General features: G+C 36.9%; 1 protein-coding gene across 2 annotated transcripts in view; it reads right to left on the bottom strand.

The window, feature by feature from the left end:
- ROCK2 (Rho associated coiled-coil containing protein kinase 2) overlaps positions 1 to 23,918 on the bottom strand; it is a 96,487-nt gene that overhangs the window by 33,011 nt on the left and 39,558 nt on the right. For both annotated transcript variants that reach the window (XM_062489694.1, XM_062489693.1), the window contains exons 2-5: positions 23,142 to 23,223; positions 12,618 to 12,718; positions 6,331 to 6,468; positions 2,821 to 3,081 (exon numbers count right to left, since the gene is read on the bottom strand). In XM_062489694.1, the coding sequence (XP_062345678.1) occupies positions 2,821 to 3,081; positions 6,331 to 6,468; positions 12,618 to 12,718; positions 23,142 to 23,223 (582 nt within the window). The remainder of the gene's footprint in view (positions 1 to 2,820; positions 3,082 to 6,330; positions 6,469 to 12,617; positions 12,719 to 23,141; positions 23,224 to 23,918) is intronic.

The raw sequence follows: 23,918 nt of genomic DNA, 5'->3' as shown, positions 1-23,918 counted from the left end.
GTGAGGCTCCCTGTAGTGTTTCCCAGCATCATTCAGCCTTATTATATTGCTGAAGACAAAGCAATTCAGGTTTCATCTTCAGGACCATCTCCATCAAACCTGAAGGACTTGCTGTCTTGAACCAAGGCTGACAATCAGGCTTTCACTCCCTCAGGAAGTTCCTTCCAGTAAACAAGAGCTGGAGGGTGTTTGTGTGAAAACATGAGCACCGCACACATCAGCTGTTAACAGCAGACAATGCACTGAGGCAAGAAGGATCCAGCAGAGTCCTCTTCAGTGGACAAGCTTCAGTGAGAAAGAAGTTGAGTTCCAAAAAGAGGAACACACTTGCTTCTTTCAGCTGAACTGCCTGGGTTGAGGCAATAAAACCCAAGTGACAAACATCCCTTCTTTTGATCACATCTTTTTCAACAGATATTTTCTGAATCTGTGCTCTGCTGAAAGCTCAGTTAGCACAGGACAGTGCTAGGCATGGCAACACTGGGAGCTCCTGGCCCTAGACACCTACCAAAGCCAACTGCTGTTCACACTTTCTTACACACCTGAGGATTAGACAAAGACTGGTGAACCCTGCCCTGTTCTACCTTATCACACCTAAATACCAAAAAAAGGAACCATGATTCCTACTGAATTTTTGAGTCTAACTCCTTATTCAACAACAGGAATACTCACTTTGTTGCAGATTTTTAAAAAGACAACTAATTAAAAAAAAAAAACCCAAATCAAACAATTAAAAACACACCACAAACTCCCAATTATCACAGCTGAGTTACAGAAAATTCCTTTTATGCTGGAGAAGATCACTAAAACACTTAGCAACTCTTTTCAGAAAATGATAAGGATAAACTCTGCTGCAAGTGTCTGCTCTGGCCTGGCCTGGATGATTTCAGCAAACACTGAACAGCAAAGGTCAGAAAAAATCTCTCAACAAATTGCAGCAAATTTTCCTGGGCTCTCAACAGTGTAAGGAAGATGCTAATGCTCACAAATGCTAAAAGAGATCCAAATCCAAAAAATAAGTAAGTACTGGGTAAGCATATATTTTCTACAAATCAGTCTGCCAACACTAATATTTTATTTACACAGCTGGGATGTGTTCATGTTTTGTAAAAAGTAGCATGAGATTTGGAGACAATCCAGAACCTCTCAACTTCTAAAGTTTCCTGCAGAAGAAAATTTTTGCCATTCCACTGAGTCTGAGAAACACAAAAAACTTAAAATGTAATCCTTTAAAAAATTAATTTCTCTAGGAGCTCACTTGTCCATTGATGCGGTCCAGTCTAAAGTGGAGCTCACTGTAACCTTTTACGAGAAACATGGATGCATTTCTCACATTTACAGTTCCATCATCCACATTTTAGCATTCCATTCTTTTAACAATAGCAGCAAAAAAGAAAAACAGTAAAAGGCTTAGTTCCACCATTTCTGGAGTCCCTAAAACAGCACAGAGGATCACCTTTTTTTTTTTTTTGTAGATTTATATTGCGAGCTTTTTTGATGCTTTTTTATTGTTTTATTCCAATAAACAACAGTTTCCCTTAAGACATTACAATCTACTGACTCAAAATAAATACTAATATTTTTATGGACTGAATTAAGAGACCAGGTACTACTTTTGAATTTTTCAGTTAAAGTAAATGGTGTCTTCTACAATACAGGCAAGTTAATGAACAAAATGGAGGTAAATATTATCTCTGCCTTTAGACTACAACTACAACATCAACAAAACTAAATAGACTGAAGTTCAATAAACAGCTGCAGTTGGACAATTATGAGGTTAATATATTATCATGTGAAAAAATCCACCCTAAACAGATGCAGTACTTCTGGATACTGCTGAAGAGACATTAACTTGATGATGCAAATGCAAATTAAGTAGATAGTAGAAATTAAATCAATCACTGCCTAAACAATACAGAAAAACCCTGAAACCATAAAGGCAAACAAGCTTAAAGGGATTACCCTTGCCAATGCTACTACAGAAAATTTTCAAAGACCAGGTAAATCATAACACGCATTCATATACAGGTTTTTTTGCATATGTTATAATCTGTTATAGTTTTTCATAGGAAGAATAGTTGCAGTTTTCCATAGGAACAGTATATTCTGTAAATTACAGCATAACACTGCCTGTCAGGCAAGGTCCTAAGAGTGCGAACCACAAAAGGTAGTTTTATTTTCAAGGTTAAAAATATTCTTACACAAACTTGTAAGAAAACTGTATTTGGCTGTTCATGGCTAAATCTGGATAATTAAATAATTTCAATTGACATCTTGGCATACTGACAAATAACTAACAGAATTTGATCCATATATCGCTGCTGCTGTACTGTGACCTCATTTGAATGACCACTAGAGGATGCTATGAGAACAATTAGATACAGGAAAAAAAACACACAAATGTATCTTGCTTATAAAATAATGTCATTTACAAAAAAAATGTCAGCTTATGAACTGTTCCAACATTATTAATGTTGAAACTAGGAGTTATCTCACAAGCTTTTCAAACATTTGGCAAAAAAAAAAATGTACCTCAGAAATTCATAAACTCACATCTTTCAAAAATAGCAAAGAGTAAGTTTACATCCTTCTTCCGTGAGAGAGAACAGTTTATAACAGAAAAAGGTTACACTATTTAAAGTACTCTTATATTTAAAAGTATGAAACAAGAAACAGCTTTCCAACCAAGCAGATAATTTGATGAATACTTTGGGTATTATACTTACTATCTTTTTATTTTTATAAGAAAATAACATTAGATACAGATGTAATTTAGAATTGCAGTTTAACAGACGGTAAATTATTGAGTTTCATACTTACTTCATCCATTTTCATGCAAGTGCCAAAATCTGCCAGCTTCAGATGCCCATACTTATCTAAAAGCATATTGTCAGGCTTCACATCTCTGTGTATCAAGCCCATGGAGTGAATTGCATCAAGAGCAAGAACAACTTCAGCTGTGTAGAACTTGGCCCACTTTTCAGGCACATCATAATTGCTCATAAGGTTTACAAGATCTCCACCTGGCATGTATTCCATTACCATGTACAAATATTTGTCATCTTGAAAGGCACAAAATAGCTGCAACATTAAAAAAAGGAAAAGAAAAAAATGCAATTACTTTTCAGACAGCTATGGAAAAGAATAAAGCCATTTACCTTGAAATTTCTTGTGGTTACTTGAACTAACCTGAGAATATGTTCTCAAGATTGCTTTAAATATGATTAAAATAATACATTTTCCTATTAATTATGAGAGCACCTTGAAACCTGCTGAACTTCAGAACCCCCTCATAATTTTTGCGAAAGTAAAAAATATTTCCTATTATTTTAATACTATAGGTGTCTAAGATTAAGGTATTAAGAAGTATCACTGAGTCAAAAATGCAAAGTATCAAATCTGTGACAGGGACCATCATATTCTGATTTGAAAATAGCTCAACAGTGAGCAGCACCTTAGATTGTTTCCAAATTTTCTATATTATAAATTCCTTATGTCTGTACATGTTTGCAAAGTCACTGCTGACTTTGTCCTAAATCAACACATATTGAAATAACAAATAAAACCAAAATGTTCCCGAAGACAATCGTAACACAATATAAAGAAACTGTGCTTAACAATAAAATACTGGTCTGGTGTAAGTTGCAGTCAGTATGTTTCCTATTGGCATGATAGTCAAAGTGAGTTCAGTCTCTTTAAAATGTATTTCACACCTAGAGTGCTGAAGTTTTAGAGATTCCACTCGGTGATCACCAGGCCTGAAAATAGCCCAGTCCAGCAAAAAGCATTACTATCAAATGTTCAATGACTGTTGTGAAGAAATCTCTGAAAATCTCAGCTTATTTCTGAGGGAATACTGCCTTATCTTAAAAACTAAAATCATTCACATCTTTAAATTACACACACAAAATTAAAAGGCAATTGAAAAATAGGATGTGTGGAATCACAGAAGACTATGGAGGATGAGGAACCATGAAAGGCAGGTATATTACAATGAAGATTTGACCTTCAGATTAAAATTGTTTGTATAACAAGTGTCAGAAGACCTACATCAGAAAGATATACTTTAATAAAAATATGTTGGACTGTATTTGTTTGCACAAATGGATAATATATGCAATATATAGTACAATAATGCATTGGGTCATTAAAATCCAAATGAAGATTCAAAATAAACTCTATTTTGTCATACGCAGAAATATTCGTATAATAATAACAGCACTATGTCTTTACACAGTACTTTTGCTATTGTCCTCAAGGGATTTAATTTAAAAAAATTAAAACTATGCAGGGCTCTTGTTTCATTTGTTTTTCACATTAAAAACTAGACAGAAAGAAGCAGTGTGATCTATCCCAGTTTCTAGATCAGAACAGGACCTACATTTTCTTCAAACCAGCTCAATGGTCCTACCCCACTGGACCACATCACCTAAATATATCACACTGAAGCACTTAATCACAGAAGGCACAATTGCAACTACACTTTAGTTCATTTGCTATTTACAGATGCAGACACGCATTTAGATCTTGCTTGTGACAGTTTCCTTTGAAAATCCATGTCATGCATTTCTCATTACTTTCAACTGCATGTGAAAAATAGTTCCTGACAATTACTGTTACTAGAACAAAGAACTAAATTTAAAAAATCATCTATTTGTATAAGTATTTCTGATGAATATAGGCAAGAACACAGAACATGCTTAAAGAGCAAAACATCTTTGTATACCTGAGGTAAAGTGTTATGAAAAATATACGGAAAGCTTAAAGCCAATCTTATTAAATACACAGAAGCATAGCAATATATATGAGAGCATTTAAATTAATTATTAAAAAAATTAAGGACTAACAATTTCTCCAAGCACATGCTTTCACTACTCCTTTTGTTAACTGGTGCAATTTACCAATTACAACAAATGGCAATAATCAGTACGGATTGTTCCCAGAGGCACAATTCTCATGACAGCATCTTGATGACACACGTCATGAGACAGCTGCGAGTGACGGTGCTCAAGACCAGATGAAGGAGTCAACTCTCCATTGCTTGGATATGCTGAGTGCTGATGCTCAGAACTGACCACTATGGCAAGATGGTTTCAAGGAACCCCTGCTACAGCCCCTTGGCTTGCAGGAGACCAGGACTGCACACTCATCATACATCAAACTGCAGCTGAAAAGACAGTGACTATTTAAAGCACTCTTAATACCAACTGCCTGTGATCAACTGACTGTATCATGAGGAAAGACTGGAAATACCAATCACATTTGCTTCTACATTCCTACACAGATTTCACAGTTGGAAAGATAACTTCTCTATTATTCCAAATATCATATTACATATTATATTACATAATTACATATCATATATATCATATATCATTACATATCATATTACAATCATCCTAGTCCTATTCCCACTTGTCTCCCTACTAGAGAATAAAATACTAAAACTATAACCCAATCTAATAGTTTATAAAAACATTGGTCTTGTAAACCAAAGATTGAAGAATCAACCTCTTCTTAGAGTTACCCTCAGCAAAGAAGGAATCAAACCTTCCTCACCAACTCCCAAAGCTGGTATTTTCAACTAAACTACTTTCTGACCGGCGGCCGCCCCCCGCCCCTAAACAGCTCGAATAGCCCCTCGAGATAACCCCCGAACAAGCTCCAACACCACAAATAAAGTCAACAGCAAAGCCCATCCCCCAACTAAAAATAACCCGGCCCCCCATGAATAAAACACAGCCACCCCATTAAAGTCCAAGCGAGTCGACAACAGCCCCCCATTATCTACCGTACCCCCCTCAACCAACCAAACCCACCACCAACCACAACCCCAACCACAACAATCAGCCCCATCCCCAAGGCATACCCAACAACCCCTTAATCAGCCCAAGCCTCCGGATGAGGATCCGCTGCCAGAGACACCGAATAAACAAACACTACCAACATACCACCAAGATACACCATAACCAACACCAAGGACACAAAAGAAACCCCTAAACTTACCAATCAACCACACCCAGCCACAGAAGCCAAAACCAACCCCATAATAGGGAGAAGGATTGGAGGCAAAAAAAAAATCTATTTAGTTCATTTTATTACGCATTTATAGTGACTAAAATTAATATACTTTTTAACACAGCCAAACATAAAAAACTTAGTGAAATTGCTGTAAAAATGTATTTTTTAAAAGTAAAACTCTGAACCTAAACCTTGATTTGAGTTTCAATGTAAATTCAAAACCAGCTCAGGACTGGGAAGCATTTATGGCATCAGCATCATTACTATTGCTGTTGTTGTTATTATTTTGCTTTTACAAATCTTCCTTACCTGAACCACCCATGGGCTGTTGGCGAAGGCCATGATATCTCTTTCTTCCCAGAAAAAGGCTGAATCTGATCTCTTGATCATTTCAAATTTACTAAGTAGCTTCATTGCATAAACCTTCTGTGTCATTTTATGGCGAACCTGTTGGTTGAGAAAGAAGAGAATCAACCTTTTTAAAATGCCTTGTTAAAAACCTGAGTTCCAGCATAGTATGTTTCTGCTACGTGCATACTGCTTTCTGGGATGCAACACCTCCAGGTCTTCATACACCAAATTTTCTACACAGCAAGGATCTAAGAACTTGCAAACCTAAAAAGTAAAGTTTAACAGCTGCTCCAAAAACCCATCATAGCAGGAAATAAAGTCTAACTCTGCATTTATTTTCTTATTCTGAACACTGTCTAGCCATTGATTTCATTCATGCTAGAAACTGGGCAACCAGTCTGCTTCAGCCTCTTCCAATTTTTATTTTGCACCAAAACATAATTGCTCCTGTTTCTTTTTCTACACAGTTCTTAAATTCACTTTAAATGGTGCAAAATTAATACAATAAATCTTGCTGAAAAACTGGAAGCAAGGCTTTTATTACAAAATATGAAAACATTTTTAAAAACTTCATCTGAATTCAGATGTGAAACCAAATCCTTAAATTGCACACTGCAGTCTTTACTCAGCTAAGTTAATCATGAAACATCCTATTTTATGAAAAAACTATTAGAAGAACAGGCTTTTAACATTCTTGAGTGTTTCTTAAAGAAATCAAGGTAAGAAGTTTTTAGCTGTAAAAACTCTGAGTCATAAGGACCTTAAGTTTCTGCATATTTTTTTCCTGTTAAAATAAAAATTTCAGTGGACTAGTTTGTGAAACTGATTGATGAAAATTGTGAAATGCACAGAAACGGAAGTTACAGTTTTCTGGTCCATTTAAAACCTCTCACACCTAATAAATAAAGCAGATCCCCTAACTTCTTAGTTTTTCACAATATCTGAGTTTAATTATGTTACTTGAAAGAATGTTCAATAGGCTTTTCTGAACAGCTGTAGATGTAGGTCCATGATATCTGCAGAACAGAGCTTCAGAGAGGCACCTATTTGTCTACAGATCTGGGAGCATCAGTCTCCTCCTCAGGAGCTGCAAAAATTAATACTGCTGAAGGAATACAAGAAGCATCAGGTGGAAGGGGTAATCTTGGAAAAAGCAAGAACATGAACAGAGAGAGAATTATTTAAGGAGCTGCTGTTCTTGAAATTAGGGCTTTTGGCCTTCAAGATATAGGTGCAAAGTTTTATTATTAGTATCTTGCACAGTTTAACACAAATAAACAACCTTCTCTACAATTAGATCAAAAACAACCTAACACCAGAACAGAAACATGGTATCTATGTGCATTAAAAACTCTATACACATATTTTAGGACATTAATTATTCAGCTAGTGAAGGTGTCCTAAAACAGTATTTTGAAAACTATCTTTTTCCCACTTACTAACCCCAAATGGGATTTTTTACAAAAACTTGGTGGTACACCACAAACTACACTCCCCTAAGTAGAGCTTTTGTAATCCTGCCCAAAACCAGAAGAAACACAAAGACCAGAAACCTCAAAAAGATCTTGTTTAATTGAAGATGCATTTTCTCTGAAACCTGACATTGAAGTTCTACAATGCATTTAGCAGTTTACAGTTCCTAAAGTCACTGTGTACTCTTGCCTAGGTGAAGTTAGAGTATCTGCCTGCATTTAGAAAAACAACTGTCTCCCATGACTCGAGGAAAAAAATTCTTGACAGTCAGCACAGCTTGAAGGAAGCTCATGTACAGGAGAGGCCAAGTAAAGAGGGGCGGGGGACCCAAAAATCAGTCTGCACACCTCTCTAAATAGTGCCAATAGGTTATTGGCTAAATGACTTCTTGAGAAAATTTCAAGATAGGCTCTTTCTCTGTACAAAACCAAAGCAATAACAGTTATACTGGCACACCCAGAGACTGAGTGTGTCTTGGCACACCCTGCAGGTGAGCAGACCTACCGCTGACATTCCTCCTATCAGCACCATGGCCCCTGGAGACAGCCCTTTGAGCTGTTAGTCACTGTGCTCTTTAGGCAGAGATATATTTGTACATACAGAGATTGGCTCATACAGCAGATTATTCATGTATTAAACTGTCATGATGCTTCAATTTCTTCCAACTGTTAAAATGAAACTGCCAAATTTAAACTGCAGCTCGCCAGAGTAACTCTCAAAATAGGTAGGAAAATCCCTTCGTGCCATTAGCACTGAGTAACACGGCCTTGCTTAACTCATGAAAATGCATTAAGAAAAAAGAATTTCACTCTACTCTATTTCAACAATCTAATACTTTCAACAAACAAAATGCATCCATAATTTCCCCAGCCTTCACATGGGAAGACAATCTGTCGGCAAAGAAAATAACACATCCATTTGAAGTGATCAGATTTAGTATGTAGTACTGGTGATGGTACTGTCTCTTTTATGATTTTGAAAAAAAAATATGATCCTAGGGTGGAGTTTTAGCTCTAAGGCTTGAAGTAATTCCAGGTGTCCTAAAATACTTAATAAAGCCGTAAGAAATGACTACAGATAGGTATCAAAGTTCACGTCCAGACAAATTTTCAGGTAATAAAACATCACTGCTTTATCTGCTTTACTGCAGAACTGTACATCAGCAGCCAATGAGGAATTAAACCTAATAAACAGAGGACTTAATGAAGAAAAATAAGCCAGCATCTGTTTATTCAAACCATGACAACCACTGGTTTGCAACACTGACAAATCAGACAATAAAGACTGTCACCCAGACCATAGTGTAGCACCCAAACACAAGGAAGTGCTAACTTTGCTTTAGTCTTCTCTTCCAGTACATGAGCAGGTCAGTCTGCTGTGTCCCTGCAATAGTTAGACCTGGGAGAAGGAACTAAGGATAAGTTTCAATTTCAAATCAAGATGACTTTCCACAAGTGAAAACAAACAAGAGGAACTCAGGATGTGCTTTCATAAATAACTATTTCTACATAAACCAGAAGCAACATATTAAGTACCATAATTCAATTTTTCTGTCTGCCCTAGACACCAGTCACTTTTATTCACAGCACTCCATAAGAGAATAAGTGACCTGGCAGCTGGCAATCATTTTCTTAGCTCTCCCCATCACTACAGACCCAGCAACACCAGAGACCACAGCACAAGTGTAGAATTTAATACATCTGGATTTATAAGGAAATTGTTTCTCCACCACAGACAGATACTCAGACCAGACTCATCTGATCTCTCTTTACTGGACCGTTTTTAAAATTTTTTGGAGGAGAGAGGAAGAGGAAAAATCAAGCCTTTAAAGAAAACTAGCTGCAAGACACAACAATAGAGAATGTGCTTCACTTTTTTGACAAAAAATGGAAAGCTGATTGCTTCACATCACTTCTTTAGCAAGAAAATGCTACACTGGAACAGAAGATTAAGGGAAAACAAAATTAAATTGAAGAGGTCATAGCTGACTATTTTATGCTGCAAACATTACAAGCCAGAAAATGAGCATACTAATATAATCATTAGAAACATATAATAAATATTTGTGCTACAATTCCTATGCACAATAACACATACTGATAATACAACATTCATTAACTTAACTCATGTACTTAATCATGTCTTATTTATGGTTCTTTCTGTATTTAATCCCCAATGAAGCAAATTTCTATTTTGATCACAGAAAGAGTTGCAAAATATTTTCATTACCACAAATCCATCATCTGCAACAGTGGTGTTAACATTTTGAATGGAGTAGAAATAGATAGAGCTTAGCTCAATAGTTTAAACTTGTATCATACCTTGTGAGGCAAAAAACAGAGGTATGTATGTCCACATCACCAGCTAATATTAGCTCAGATCTGCAGTTGTATTTACTAGCCCACTGCTTTTCAGCTGTAAGACTGCACAGCATTGTGATTTCTAGTTGTATTTTTGCTCTCCAGAAAACACATTTTTTTTTAATTGACATAAGGTACAGAAGAGCTCTATATGAACACACAGAAGTTTCTTTACAATACCAAGGATTCTTGCTTTTTTTGGAGGACTTATTAAAGATTTTAAAAAATCCCATGACAACAATGCAATCTAAACCCCATCACTGTATGACCAGGTTACATTTTGTCATTACATTTTAATGGTCGGGAAAATGAAAAATGAAGTTTGTCTTCAGATACCTCAAAGTGACAAACTGCAATATGTACACTACAAAAAAAATCATCTTTCTTAAAAATTCAAATTGTGTATGACAGGGTGAATTAAGAAAAAGAGTTTACAGAACAAATCAGGACCTCCTATTTGAAATGAAGTGTTAAAAAGAAAATAAAATAATTTAGAAAAACTCTTCTGTTCTTAAGAAAGACACATATGAAAACAATGTATTTTCATTTTTGAAGCACATCGAAAATATAATTCTCTTGGGTGCTTCCAGGAAATATATGAGTGTGACATCTAAAAATGACACACAACTTCTGTTACTGGGACTTGCTCTTTTTCATCCCTACCCCCTCAACAAATGGACAAGGAACTCGGCGCCTTAAAACTTGATTTTTCACGGACTTCACATGCCAGTGTAAGAAGCATCTCCATTCACTGCTCCATGTGGATTAATATAAAGATACAAAAATGTCTAAAAGAAGACTTTAAAAGGAACCATTCAATGTGACTGTCATTGAAAAGACATGGAGTAGTCTGCTTTCTTACAAACACCCTGCAGCAGCCCCTTCACAAAAAGAAAGGTTCTGCTGAAGGTTTTGGTTTTGTTTTTAATTTCTTGCCTACAAGGATATAAAATCATATAAATATACATAAGAATTCTTTAAAGCCTTGCTAGAAAATGAGGAGTTTCGGAAATACTCCACTCCATACTTCATTCACTCTTCTTGACAAAAACAAAGTGTAAATGACCCTGATGGCAATAGGGAAGAGGGTGCTACATTCTCATGTTACTACATTCTCATGTTACTAAACTTGTATGAAGTTGTTTTAAAAAATGACATGGATGAATACAAATTGCTGATTAGATGTTGCTATCTGCCATACTAATCACATCTAAATTTGCAAATTACCCATGAGTCATGCAAATAATATTCAGCTAGTCAGAGGGGCTTGTTTTTCAGTTCCAACAAATTTCAGCAACACTAATAGAGAAAATACAAAGAATTGTATAAATGGATCATGACTCTATTGCCATTACACACTGTGTACCTCCTACAAGCTGCTTAGATCTTACCACATTCCTCAACAAAACTCCAACACATCTTTGTATTTTCCAAAATGGTCATAAGGTAGAAGGCAATATGATTCTCCCAGCTTCCTAGAGCAAAATTACTGAAGAGCAGTAAAATGCCAGTTCCAGGTCAACAAATACAAGCAAAAGGGTCATTTCTGTTACCTTGTGGTAACAGGAAAACAACCTCCAATTGCAGCAAATTAGTTGCTCCCTTTTCCATTGACTTGCTTCATGTCTCTCTTCCCCTAAAAATACTCACACAGAAAATCACCATGGATCAGCTGGTGCACAGTTATCTGACAGCTCATGATAACTTGTCCCTAATGTTTGCCTTCTAGATTCTATCTGGCACTGACATCCAACGATTATTTCAAAAGTGACATATCCATCCCTCTTATACATATGTTCAGATTTTTGTTACACTTATCACACAGTAGGATTTGGAAGTCCTGGAAAAATCAAAATTAAATGAAAATCAGACTACATGTGATACACCAAGTTACTTTTGTAGTTTGATTACTTTTTTTATAACAGAATTTTTCTGCAACAGAAATTTTTAAAGTAATCACATTCACACTTTAGATATTATATTGCATACAATGTCGAGGGGCCAATGTTAAGAAAATAATCTTTTAAAAATCCTGTGAGTCATGTCACTTAAAATACAATGCAAGTATCACAATTATAAAATCTTTTGTTGCAGTGTTTGCTTGCTCTTTTGTAGAAGGTTTCAGATACTGTTATACTGTGATACTCATGGCCAAAAATATTTAGAATTGCCATGAACTGTGTTTTTGATTTTGATCAAAGGATAGAAAACATTCCTGAGTTCTTCCCTTCCTATCAATCATATTTTAAACTCAGATTTACTGTTTACTATGCACAGAAACAATCTCTCAATACAATGAAAATTACATTTGTTCTTTTTAAGAATGAATTTTTAAATATAAAACATGAAGACTGAGGAAGGTTTTGGCTAAAGCTGTTTATCTGTCTAAACATTAAATCATTACATTCTTACCAGCTGCACTTCTCCAAAAGCCCCTCTTCCAATCACCTTAACAACATCATAGTCTTCAGCTTTCATTTGTAAAGCTCGGATTTTTTCCACAATCTTCTCATCTAAAACAAATCAAACAGAAGTTGTAATAATGTATGCATTAAGAGAATACAAGAATTTTAGCTATTCATTTAGAGTAAAAATAAGCTATTTCTATTCAAATGTTTAGAACCTTCTTGATAATTCTTGAGATCTGTAGTCAATATTAATATCTCCTTTCATTATTCTTTGGAATCCATTAACCCTCTATCTTTAGCTGTAACAACTGAAACATCTTCCATATTTTGTTGACTCTCATTTAATAATCACTCACAAGCTTATGAAGACTGGTAATGAAGAGAGCCAGAGAGGCCTATCTAGAATTTTCACTCATTCCTTGCTGCACTCCCAGGATCCACTGACAGTCCACTGACAATGCCAAGGTGGAGTACATGGCACAGAAAAAGCACTGCAGGTGCAACCTGCTCCTACACACCTGGAAGGTTCAACAGAACTCACATGGTGAGGAATGTGACTCTGTAACCCTCAGGTACAACTGCAGATCACACAAAGATCTGGCACATCCACTCATCCATTCCATACAGAACATTGATTCAAGTTTACGTATGAGTATGTAAGTGCAGGTCATCTCAAATTGCTTTTTTGGTGTTCATCACATGTGTAGTTCTACACTGCTTAAAATGATGTCTACAATGCTATTCAGCATTCTGCAGATAAGCACTGCCTGTCAGTATGTGTCTTATCAGCAGTTGTGGGAATCTGTAAAAGGGAAAACATTAAAATTCTGATCTCTGACAAGTTCTAAAAACACACAAGGTCCTAGACTCTTTAATTTTGTAAATGAAGCATGCTATGAATGCATTCCTAGCTAAATGCTTTTTTAAAAATCTATCCTTATTATGAGGACAAAAGATAATGGAATCAGTGAATGGAACCCATAATACTGGAGGTAATCTAAGGCATGACAAGCCCCTGCACACACTTAGAGGAAGAACAAAACAAAGCAAAACAGGTGGCTGGAGAAAGAACTCTACCAGTAAAGAGCATGAAATTGTATGAAAAACTGTGGATACTTATATTCAGAGAGGGGTAGAGGTTTATATTGCGAGATCCCTGTTTAGGATCAAATACCATGGAATTTTATCCTTAGAAAGGCATTAAAGAGGATCTCAGATCTGAATACAGGAGAGAAAAGAATCAGAAACACCGTTAATCCAGTATGACATTAAAGATGACATGGTCTAAGGGAGTTAATGATAAGAATATCTAGTAAATAGCTTAACCATTCTTACATATTCATGAAGAGCAGCTTGGCAGGCTAAAAGCAATTTGGGAGATGCCTGACCATCAGGAACACTTCTTTTCTTCCAAACAAGCAATAAGCCAAATCAGGGAGGCTTTCTGATTTATTACTCACAAACAAGAACAAACTGGCTCAGGGAAAGAAAGTCTGTGGCAGACTTGGCAGAAGCAACTGTGAGATGGTGGAATTCAAAACTTGAACAGACCTGAAGAAGGAAAATAGCAGACCTTGGACTTCAGGAGAACAGACTATGGCTCGTTTGGAAAATTCAGTGGCAGGATCCTGTGAAAAGCTGCTGTGAAGGGCAGAGGAGTGAGCTGATCTTCAAAGATGACATGTTCATAGCACAAGAACAGTCTGTTCTAGTTAGCTAGAAATCAAGCAGGAATGGCAAGGAGCCCGTCTGCCTAAATGGACAACCTCTGCCTCAACTCAAGCACAAAAGGTAAAGGTTTGGAACATGGAAACTGAGTTGGGTTACCCAGCAGGAACCTCCCAAACAAGAAGAGATGAAACTGGGACAGCCAAGGTCAGATGGAGCTGAAACTAGCCAGGATTATGAAGGGAAACAAGAGACTCTATAAATATATTGGCCATAAAAGAAAGAATAAGGCAAATATGGTACCACTGCTCTCAGTGAGGGAGGTGATCTAGTACAAGGGACATGGAGAAGATTAAGGCAGTTGATGCCTTTTTTGCTTCACTTCACACTCAAGCCCTGCTCAGAGGCCTCCCAGCTCCTTGAAGCCAACAGCAGAGTGTGAGGGCAGCACAGTATCACAGTAGAAGTTATGAGGTAAAGAGCAGTGAAGCAAACTTGGCATATAGCAGGTCCTGAGACAATAGAGGATGCATTCAAGTGCACTGAAAAAAAAAAAACAGTCAAGACCATTACTAGGCTGTCTTCTATCACCTTTGAAAGGTCATGGCAATTTGGGAAGGTGATGACTGGTAAAGTGCAAATGCCATATCCATGTTCTAAAAAGCCAATAAGGAGGCTACAGGATGGAACAGCAGCCTGACCACACTATCCAAGATGTTCATGGAGCAAAACCCTTCAGGAATCCTCTTTCAAGCACATGATGCATGTGAGAGGATAAGAACAGTCAGAATGGATCTAAAAAGGACAAACTGTGTTTGACTAACCTGATTTCCTTCAATGATGAGATGTCTGTCTTGGTGGACAAAGGGAAAGCAGTACATTTTTTTGACTCTAGCATGCCTTCCAACACAGCATCTCAAAGTATCCAAAGTATCTTGTAGCCAAACCAGGCTGATATGGATTGCACAGAGGAATTACCAGGTGACTGGAAAAGTTGCTGGAGTCACAGCCAGTGGTTTTAAGTTCAAAGTCCATACACTGGAGGGCAGGGTGGCTTCTATGAGAGACCCAGACACGATGAGTAATGAGCTGACAGGAAGGTCACAGTTCAACAACTGCAAATGCAGAGTCCTGTAGCTGCAATGGAACAGCACCACACAACAGAAGAGGATGCACTCACCAGCTAGAAGGCACCATGAGAAAGAGGACCTGACAGCCCTGGTGGACAGCAAAGCCAAGCAGAGGAACAAAGAGCCATCCTTTGCACTGACTACGCAAGTATGTGTTGGTAACTGCACAGTAGGTTGAGGGAAGCAGATTTCCTCCCCTATCTGTTATTCGTGAAACCATATGTGGAATATTATGACTAACTTTGGAGTCTTCAGTACAAAAAAATATACCAAACATTCCCCAGCTTCATGGAAGACCACCAAGATGCTCACATGATGCTCAAAAGAAAATGAGAGAACTGGAATGTTCAGGTTAGGGATGGATAAATGGTTGGCCTCAACAGAAGTTGAAATGAGGTTATAGTTCTAAGGGGAAGAAAGTGAAAGGACAAGAGTCACCAGACAAGATGAAATACCAGAAACCTTATTTTGTATGAAAAGAATTTGTAAGAATTGGGGAAAGGTGCAGATTGTCAAATGGAGTTGAAAAGCCACCATCTTTGGAAATTCTCAAAATTCACCTGCACAAGAAACTCAGCAATCTGATATAACATCAAAACTGGTTTGACTTTGAGCAAAGAGCTGGACCAGTTGGCCTCAAGAGATCCTTTGTAACCTGTGGAACACAAAAACTTCTTCTGGGGAAAAGACTGAATGTGACAGGGAAGGGGAGAGATTAATGTTACAATAATGGTCTGCTAGTAAAATTTTAAGAACAGAGGCAATTAAAATATCCAAAAGTAAACAAATCTGCTACATTCAGTGTACTAATAAGACCAAAGTAATTCAGTGTGTCAACAGGAAGAAGAGTTCAGAGAATTGTGATGTTGTTTCTAAACTGAATCATGACAGCCTAGACCAAAAGCATAGGAAAGCAACCTGCACCAAGTTTATTATTTTTGTTAGTAATAAGAATTAGTTTTGCAGATTGTGAAGGGAATGCTGTGTTTGGAAGTTAACTGCAGATCACCCTGGCACTAGACAAGGAGGATAAATACAAATTCACAGGACATAGCAGCAGAGAAAGAATATCAGCAAACTTCATGTCACAGAGAATGCAGTTAATGTTTGAATACAGTGTTACATCTCATGAGACATTGGAATGACAAGTTTATTTTATATGTTTATGACATGTTTCAATGTTTTCAAGTAAGTGAAATGAGCAGGGAGCTAAACACATTGAAAAAGGAATGTGTAGTTTTATGCAGCTCAATTTCTGAGAAGAAACTCACAGGAATATTGCTGTAGAAGGTAGAAAGTATAATTGAAGTTACTACGGCTCCAGTGAAACACTTCAAGCATTAAATAATGCAAATAAGCAATGAAAAAACAAAATACATATGAAGAGTTACTAGTTTTATCATCCTTGTGAAATGCTGAGAATGGAGAAATTATACTCACTTTGATAAAAGTAGAATAGAATAGAATAGAATAGAATAGAATAGAATAGAATAGAATAGAATAGAATAGAATAGAATAGAATAGAATAGAATAGAATAGAATAGAATAGAATAGAATAGAGCCCTTTCAGTTCAAGGGGACCCACAGTGACCATCACCACAACTGTCTGACTGTTTCAGGGCTGCCCAGCAGTTAAACATTGTTAAATGCCTCTTAAAACATTGACAAGCTCAGGACACTGATTGTCTCTCAAGGAAGCCTGTTCCAGTGTCTGACCACCCTCACAGTAAAGAAATGCTTTATGATGTCTTGTCTGAACCTCCCCTGGTGCAGCTCTGGACCATTCCCATATGTCCTGTCACTGCATCCGAGGAAGAAGAGCTCAGTACCTCCCTCTCTACTTCCCCCCTCTTTAAAGAGCAATGAGGTTACTCCTCCTAACTCCTTCAAGTAAAATTTAATAATCTCAGTTAACAGTAATACCACATAGGGATGCAAGTGTTGTGCAGGTATCAGTTATACAGATGGACAGTCTATTTTGGCATAAAAATCTTACAGATATGGAACAGATAATCAGTGCATGGAACTAACTTGAAACAAAAAAACTAGGGTGCAAGAAGGCAATCTTAGATTAACCCTGGAGCCACACCATAACTGCAATACACTGGATCATAAGATTTAGTTCATGTATCACATAACGTGATCTAATTCGGGGCACAAGATACCTTTCCAACAGCAGCCTTCTTATAGTGGTCTGAATTCTCAGATTTCACAGAGATGAGTTCAAAAATTTTGGTATCTGTATACATGTCTCATGAACTGGCAACAGAACAAAGCCCAGCAGAAGAAAAACGTTATGTTTAAAGGAAAGCATTAGATGGACTCCCCAGCCCCAGGATGCAATGGAATCTTATAGAACTACTGTGACATTTGAATGAATGCCCTAAAATATGAGAATAGCATCATCTGTGACTCAATTTTATGCAACACAGGAAGGATCAGGGATGCTAGATACAAAGAGTCTTTAAAGACAGCTTTTGATTTACTATTTGAAAATGGCACTATAATTTTTGAACAAATGAAGTTACATGTTCTGAAAGGGCAAAGTGTTTGGATTAGTCACTGACAGCTGGCAGTAAGAATGTGGCTGAAGGTTGCAAATGCTTGCGAAAATGGAAAAAATACCTGTCTAGGACAGTAAGGGGATATGGGGAGGAAGGAAAAATCCAAACTTTTCTCCCTTTTAAGGTAAGAAAAAAAAGTTAATATGCAGGCTATTTCCTTTAAAAAAAAAAAACAATGTGTATCAAGCAGTTCTGGGGAGTGTATATATGATGAATGAAATTGCAAGGGACTGCAATTTTATCCCACAGATCAGATACAGTCAGTCAATGAGTGCTGCTATGGAGTATATTAAGTCAAAAGTTGCTGCCCTAGGCAGAAGTCCAGCCAGAAGTTAAACTGAAGTACAGCCAGGAAGTGCTGCAATCCTGCAGCTGAACAAAACCAAACAGAAAGCACAACAGAAAGACTGAAGTAATTAGGGGTGCATCCATAGTGTCTGGTCAAAGGTGAGTGAAAAAGAAAAAGCTGCTGGAGACCTTGCAGAATCAGGAGGAACTAGAAAGCACAACTCCAGACAGGAGTTGTCTCTAAATATGAAAATAAAATAAAAGGGGAACATGAGAAGTATATTCTCTTGCATAGATGGAAAAGAGCAGAACACAGGGAAACAGAAAGCAGCAGCTCTCTGGCTTATAGAGAACACATACATCCCTAATGTAATGAAAATAGGCCTGATGGCAGGGCTGAATTGTTTTGTATCTACCAAGTACCCAAAAGGGAATGTGGTTAATGACACTGACATATAACTTGTTTACACATCTAAGACATTCTGTCTTACATACTGTGGCTTCCATGCTCTACTTGGGAAAGTTGGTTATTTGATAGCTCTCCCATCCCTACTCCTACCAGAACAATATCATTAAGAATGGAACTGGAGCCCAACCTGCTGAGGCAACTGTGAAGACCTGGCAGGGAGCTGCCTTAGAGAAGCCAAGAGAAAACCAGAGGAGCAATTAGCTCCTTAACTCAGTGGAAGTTCTACAGTGAACTAAATTTCTAAGATCCTTGTTGGCATCTGATATTTCACGAGTGCCGCTGACAGGAAGCCCGGAGCGCACAGAGCTGCAGCCCTGGGAGGCACTCACATCACACCAGATAACATTCCTGTTGGTAACCACATGGCTGGGCAGGATTCAGCAACTTCAAATGACATAACAAAATGCAAGGGAAGGAACCAGAACTGTTGATTTTGCAAGCAAATAACCTTGGAAGATCCATCTTCCAAGTAAGCAGTATCTACTTGGAGAGGAAAATGACCAAAGGAACTTTTCAGGGAGTTTATTCAGGGAGTCTAGAAAAACTGGTGCACAGGTGCCACATCTTTACTAAAAGTCCCTTCTACTGTAAATACATCCACTGACACTACACTCTACAAATCTGCCAACCTACATAAAATCAGCAAATCATTTAGCAACACAAATTTACAACTCTTGAGTGATGCTGAATAATGCATAGAAAATCATTGATCCATGTAGGGAGTCAAGACTTCTGGGTAGTACCAGGCCTGCTGATGGCACCACTCTGTGCTGCTGCTTGGACTGATTCAAAATTCATTTTTGTGCCCTTGTATTTATGATGGTAAGATTATAAATAATCAAATGTTTTTAACTATTGCTTAAACCTATTATTTAACTATTTAAGACTAAGTTACATCTGAATTGGAGACCACCAAAACAGGCACAAGCCACTAAGACATGATTCAACACTTGGCAAATCTTAATGGCAGAAAAATTGATTTGGAAGAATTTACTCAACATATTGTCTTTGCCTGGATGACAGAAGCAGAAAAGACCAAGAAAGGATTTGTTACACCAAGCCCATGCTGAAAAACTCAGCTTTCTTTTCTAAAATAAGAAAATTAGTTTTTGTTCTCAGAGGACTATGAGATTCATCTCATTGTTTTGGGAATTAAATACTGCATTACGCTTTTGTGTTCCATGAATACTCTAAAAAAACCCAGCCATTTAAATCAGAATCCCCACAGTTGATTAATGCAACAGAAAAGGAACGTAAAGACTGAAAAGGAACGGTTGTATTATGTGAGATATTTAATGTGCCTCACACCAAACACAGGCTCCACTTTGGTTCAGTATCTAAGAGAAAGTGGTAACAAATCAGAATAGCAAGAAAAAGCGGGCAATTAAAGAACTTCTTTCATATTTAACAAGTGAAGAGGCTGCTTCTGCGAAGTGGTCACAGAAACAGAATACACCAAACTCCTATGGTACGGACAATTAATAAACTGCCTTTGTTAATCAGTTGAAACCTTGCAGTTTCAGCTTGCAATTATGAGTTGAGCTGAACATAAATGAATATCTCGGCTGAAGTGGAAGCTATTTAATTTTTAAATTAAAATAAGCTATTAATAAAACATTAACTTGAATAGTAATGACTTGATGTAGGCTGGAAGTAGGGTGTATGCAAAACCCTGGGAATGTGGTGGGAAAAAAAAATTCTCGAACTATTACTGTGGAAGAATTAAGTGATTAACTTACTGGAAGTGTGATGATTATTTAGTGTTCTCCACAATTTCTGCGGAGTTGTGTAATATAGATGAGAACAATCACAGTGACTCTGGTTTAGCTGCCTCACTGTGCAGCACAGTGTAACTCACAGAAGGCCCTGCCAACTCTGTGCTTGCCTCAGGAAGCCTTGGGGAGGGATGCAGGCTCCAGGCTCCTGCACAGACTGCTCATCAGAGTTTGTCAGAACCTTTTGACAGCAGTTCTCAGCTGGGCATTTGCGACAGTTCTTCGATGCTGAGAAAAATCCCAAGAGACAAGAACTCACTGTTCCTGACCCTAAGAAAGCAACAACTTACAGCTCCATAAATTCTCAATACAGTTCCCTTCCCAACTTTTCTTCCAAGCCCAAGGTGGCAAGAGGCTTTAGCAAGAGTGTGCCACACTCTTTCCAGTGATACTTACTACTCTCAGAACAGTTTCCAAGACTTAAGCTATGGGTTTAGCAATTTTAAACTACATAAAATGACAATGTCAATGAGAACCCGGTTGTCCTGTTTTTTCCTGTGCCTGAATGGCTCAATTTGTACTAGCACAAGTATCAGTGAAGTGAAATGAAAATCAGAAACTGGTATTTGCTTTTCTTTTGCCTAACTAGTTTTAATAAAAAGAAAAATTAACCACCTGACTCTGAATTCTGCTCAGCTCCCCTGTGTGGTATATAACAAAGCATATAACCACCTGTGTTGGGAAACTTTGAAATTAATCACTGTGGCATGATTGATTCTTTCTCTTGCAATATCAAAATACTACGAGCCTCAAATGTTTACAAAATTCTCATTTCACAATTTATTTTTTCGCAAAGTGTAAATCAGAGAAGATATGCAACACTACTTTTATTCTCTCCCAGTCAGTACAGAAACAGGAGAGAAGTTACATGTGTGATTCTTAAGAAACATGCATTGTCACACAATATGGCCTGAACAGTCAGGTGTTACATGTTTTTTTAAAGTTCAACAGGTAAGGATGAAGTGCACCCCTGAAAACTCTTTATTAACTACTGTCAATTTTTTTGTAACACAAAAATAATTCTTTTAACTCGTCTGGCTATTTCAACTGCATACTGTCAGCTGATTTAACAATAAAAAGGCAGCAATAAAATGATGAACAGAAGTATACTTTCATGTTTCTGACATTGCTGGTAGCCTTCAGGCCACATAAGATACTTAAAATATTTACTACAACAAGAGAGAACCTAGAGGAGGAAGAGCAAGAGCCTTCAAAAAAAGAGACAGCCAGCCAGAATGTTCAGGGGCTGCAAAAAACAAACATGCAAATAAAAGCCAACCAAGCAAATAATAAATAAAACCCCAATCTGTTCCTGAGGTTAAATTGTTTTCCCACAGTTGCTGTTTCTAATAGTTAAAAGATATTGGTCTTCTGATCAGAAAAAGGCTTCTAATTTTGTTCTATTGCAAAAATAGTAATGTAAAAGCAAATATAACCAGCTCAGAGAAATTGCTGATAAATGTTGTTTATGTCATTTTCATAGAGCTTTCCCTTCACTTTACGCGTACAACGCTCAGTTACAAATAACAAAGATACTTCAAATGCTATTAAATATCCTTTCTTTCATAAATATCTACTTGAATTTCTTTGAACTCAAACTGAAAATAATCCCAAAATATGCCTCTATGTCCTAATCTGCTCTTTCTTATTTACTGCATTTTAAATTATTTCTCCAAATGAGACTTTACTGGCAACTGTAGAAGGTGTATGTCCATCTACGGGGCTCTGATAAACCTCATGGAGAAGCACTGAATTCCAAAGAAAGAACTCACCACAATTTACTACACCAGCCACTATTTAAGTGAGGCGTGTGAGTGGATATTCCAAGGAGTCCTGGGATAACAGAGGACAGACACAGCTCTAGCCAGTAAAAAATTTAAAAGGAGTTGCTGATAAGACTGCATCTGCAGTAACCTAAACTCAACATATGCAATAGAAAAAGGGTTTTTTAAAAAAATACGTATCTCAAAATAAGCTCACTACAAAGCATAGCTATTCCAACAAGCTTTACACACTGCAAATTACATTTTAAAACAAATAATCTGCTATTTTTACAAGAAAAAAGATTCTGCTTACATACATGAATAGAAAACACTTCAAAACCACAAAATACAGTTACTCTGATGTAGAATTATATGCTTAATAAATTCCAAGATCCTGTCTATAATTAATTTGGGGAGAATCACAAACATTTATGCAAAGGTTCATAAATGAGCCAACAGATTTTAAGGTACAATTTAGTTTTAGAAACCTACAGAAGGCTTGTCTGTTATATTTAATATGACTATATGAACAATGTTGACATTCAGTGTAATGAATTCCTGAAGAATAATAACTAGGATATACTTGGCAAGATACATAGCTACACATACGTAAAATAAGAAAATAAAATAAAAGGATTTTTCCAACTGCATTTAGGAAAATAAAAATCTGGTATTTTTCCAACCTATTTTCACCATAAAACAACTCCCTAAAATGACATTTCTCTCTGTAATAAATGGTCCTCCAAAGCCTTCTGAAGCTCAGAATAATAAAAATTAGTAGAATAACTATGGGCAATGCATTTCTGACCATTCAACTTCTTATGATTGAGATTACAACAATATCATCGTTTAAGGGCCACTTGTGACTTACATCTATTTAAAAAATTATCAATGTTCTTGTTCTTCCTTAGCGCTGGATAATCCAGATCAAGGACCAAAGAATTCAAGCCATCCTGGGGAAAAAAAAAAAAGTTAATTAGTTAATTGAGTTTTAAAATCTTAATTAACAACTTTCCTAAAATCACTGCACTGAGACTAAGTATATATTATTCAAGCATGCATTACATTCCTAGCAGGCAAATCAAACAAGCTCTCAAGTATGTTTATAAACCAGCAGAGGAGCCAACACACACTGACTGGCTTCAAGTTCTATAAACAGTACAGCTATATTACCACTGATTAGTGGCACTGGGACTTAAACTGGAGTAGTAGTTTTAATCTTAATCAGTAAGTAATCTTACTCATTAAACACTGATTTAAGATACTGAGTTCAGTCAATCCATTTTTCTTGCTTCTGTTATACTTTTCCTGCAAAGACTTTATGTTTGTATATCCGTATTATTGCTTTGATCCAAGTCTCTCTACCTTCTCATTCTGGACATTCAAAAACCAGCCACACATTTTTCTTGGAAGCAAGATGTGACCTAAATTTAAGAAGACAATTCACCATGTAATTCAGGCTCACAAGACTAGAATACCTTTACCAAGTGACTCAACAGAAGACGAGCCAGAACTCTACGTGCCGTTCTGCTACCCATTATCAATGCCTCAGCGGAAAACAATTGAGACTCTTAAAATGGCAAGGGATGAGATCACCAAAACTGAACTAAAAATAGTACTTTAAATGCCTGTTACAAGACTTCACTCA

The sequence above is a fragment of the Cinclus cinclus genome, chromosome 3 (assembly GCF_963662255.1).
Source record: "Cinclus cinclus chromosome 3, bCinCin1.1, whole genome shotgun sequence".
NCBI classification, from domain to species: Eukaryota; Metazoa; Chordata; class Aves; order Passeriformes; family Cinclidae; genus Cinclus; species Cinclus cinclus.
Note: the sequence above shows the minus strand (reverse complement) of the source record. Positions and strands in the feature narration are given on the sequence as shown.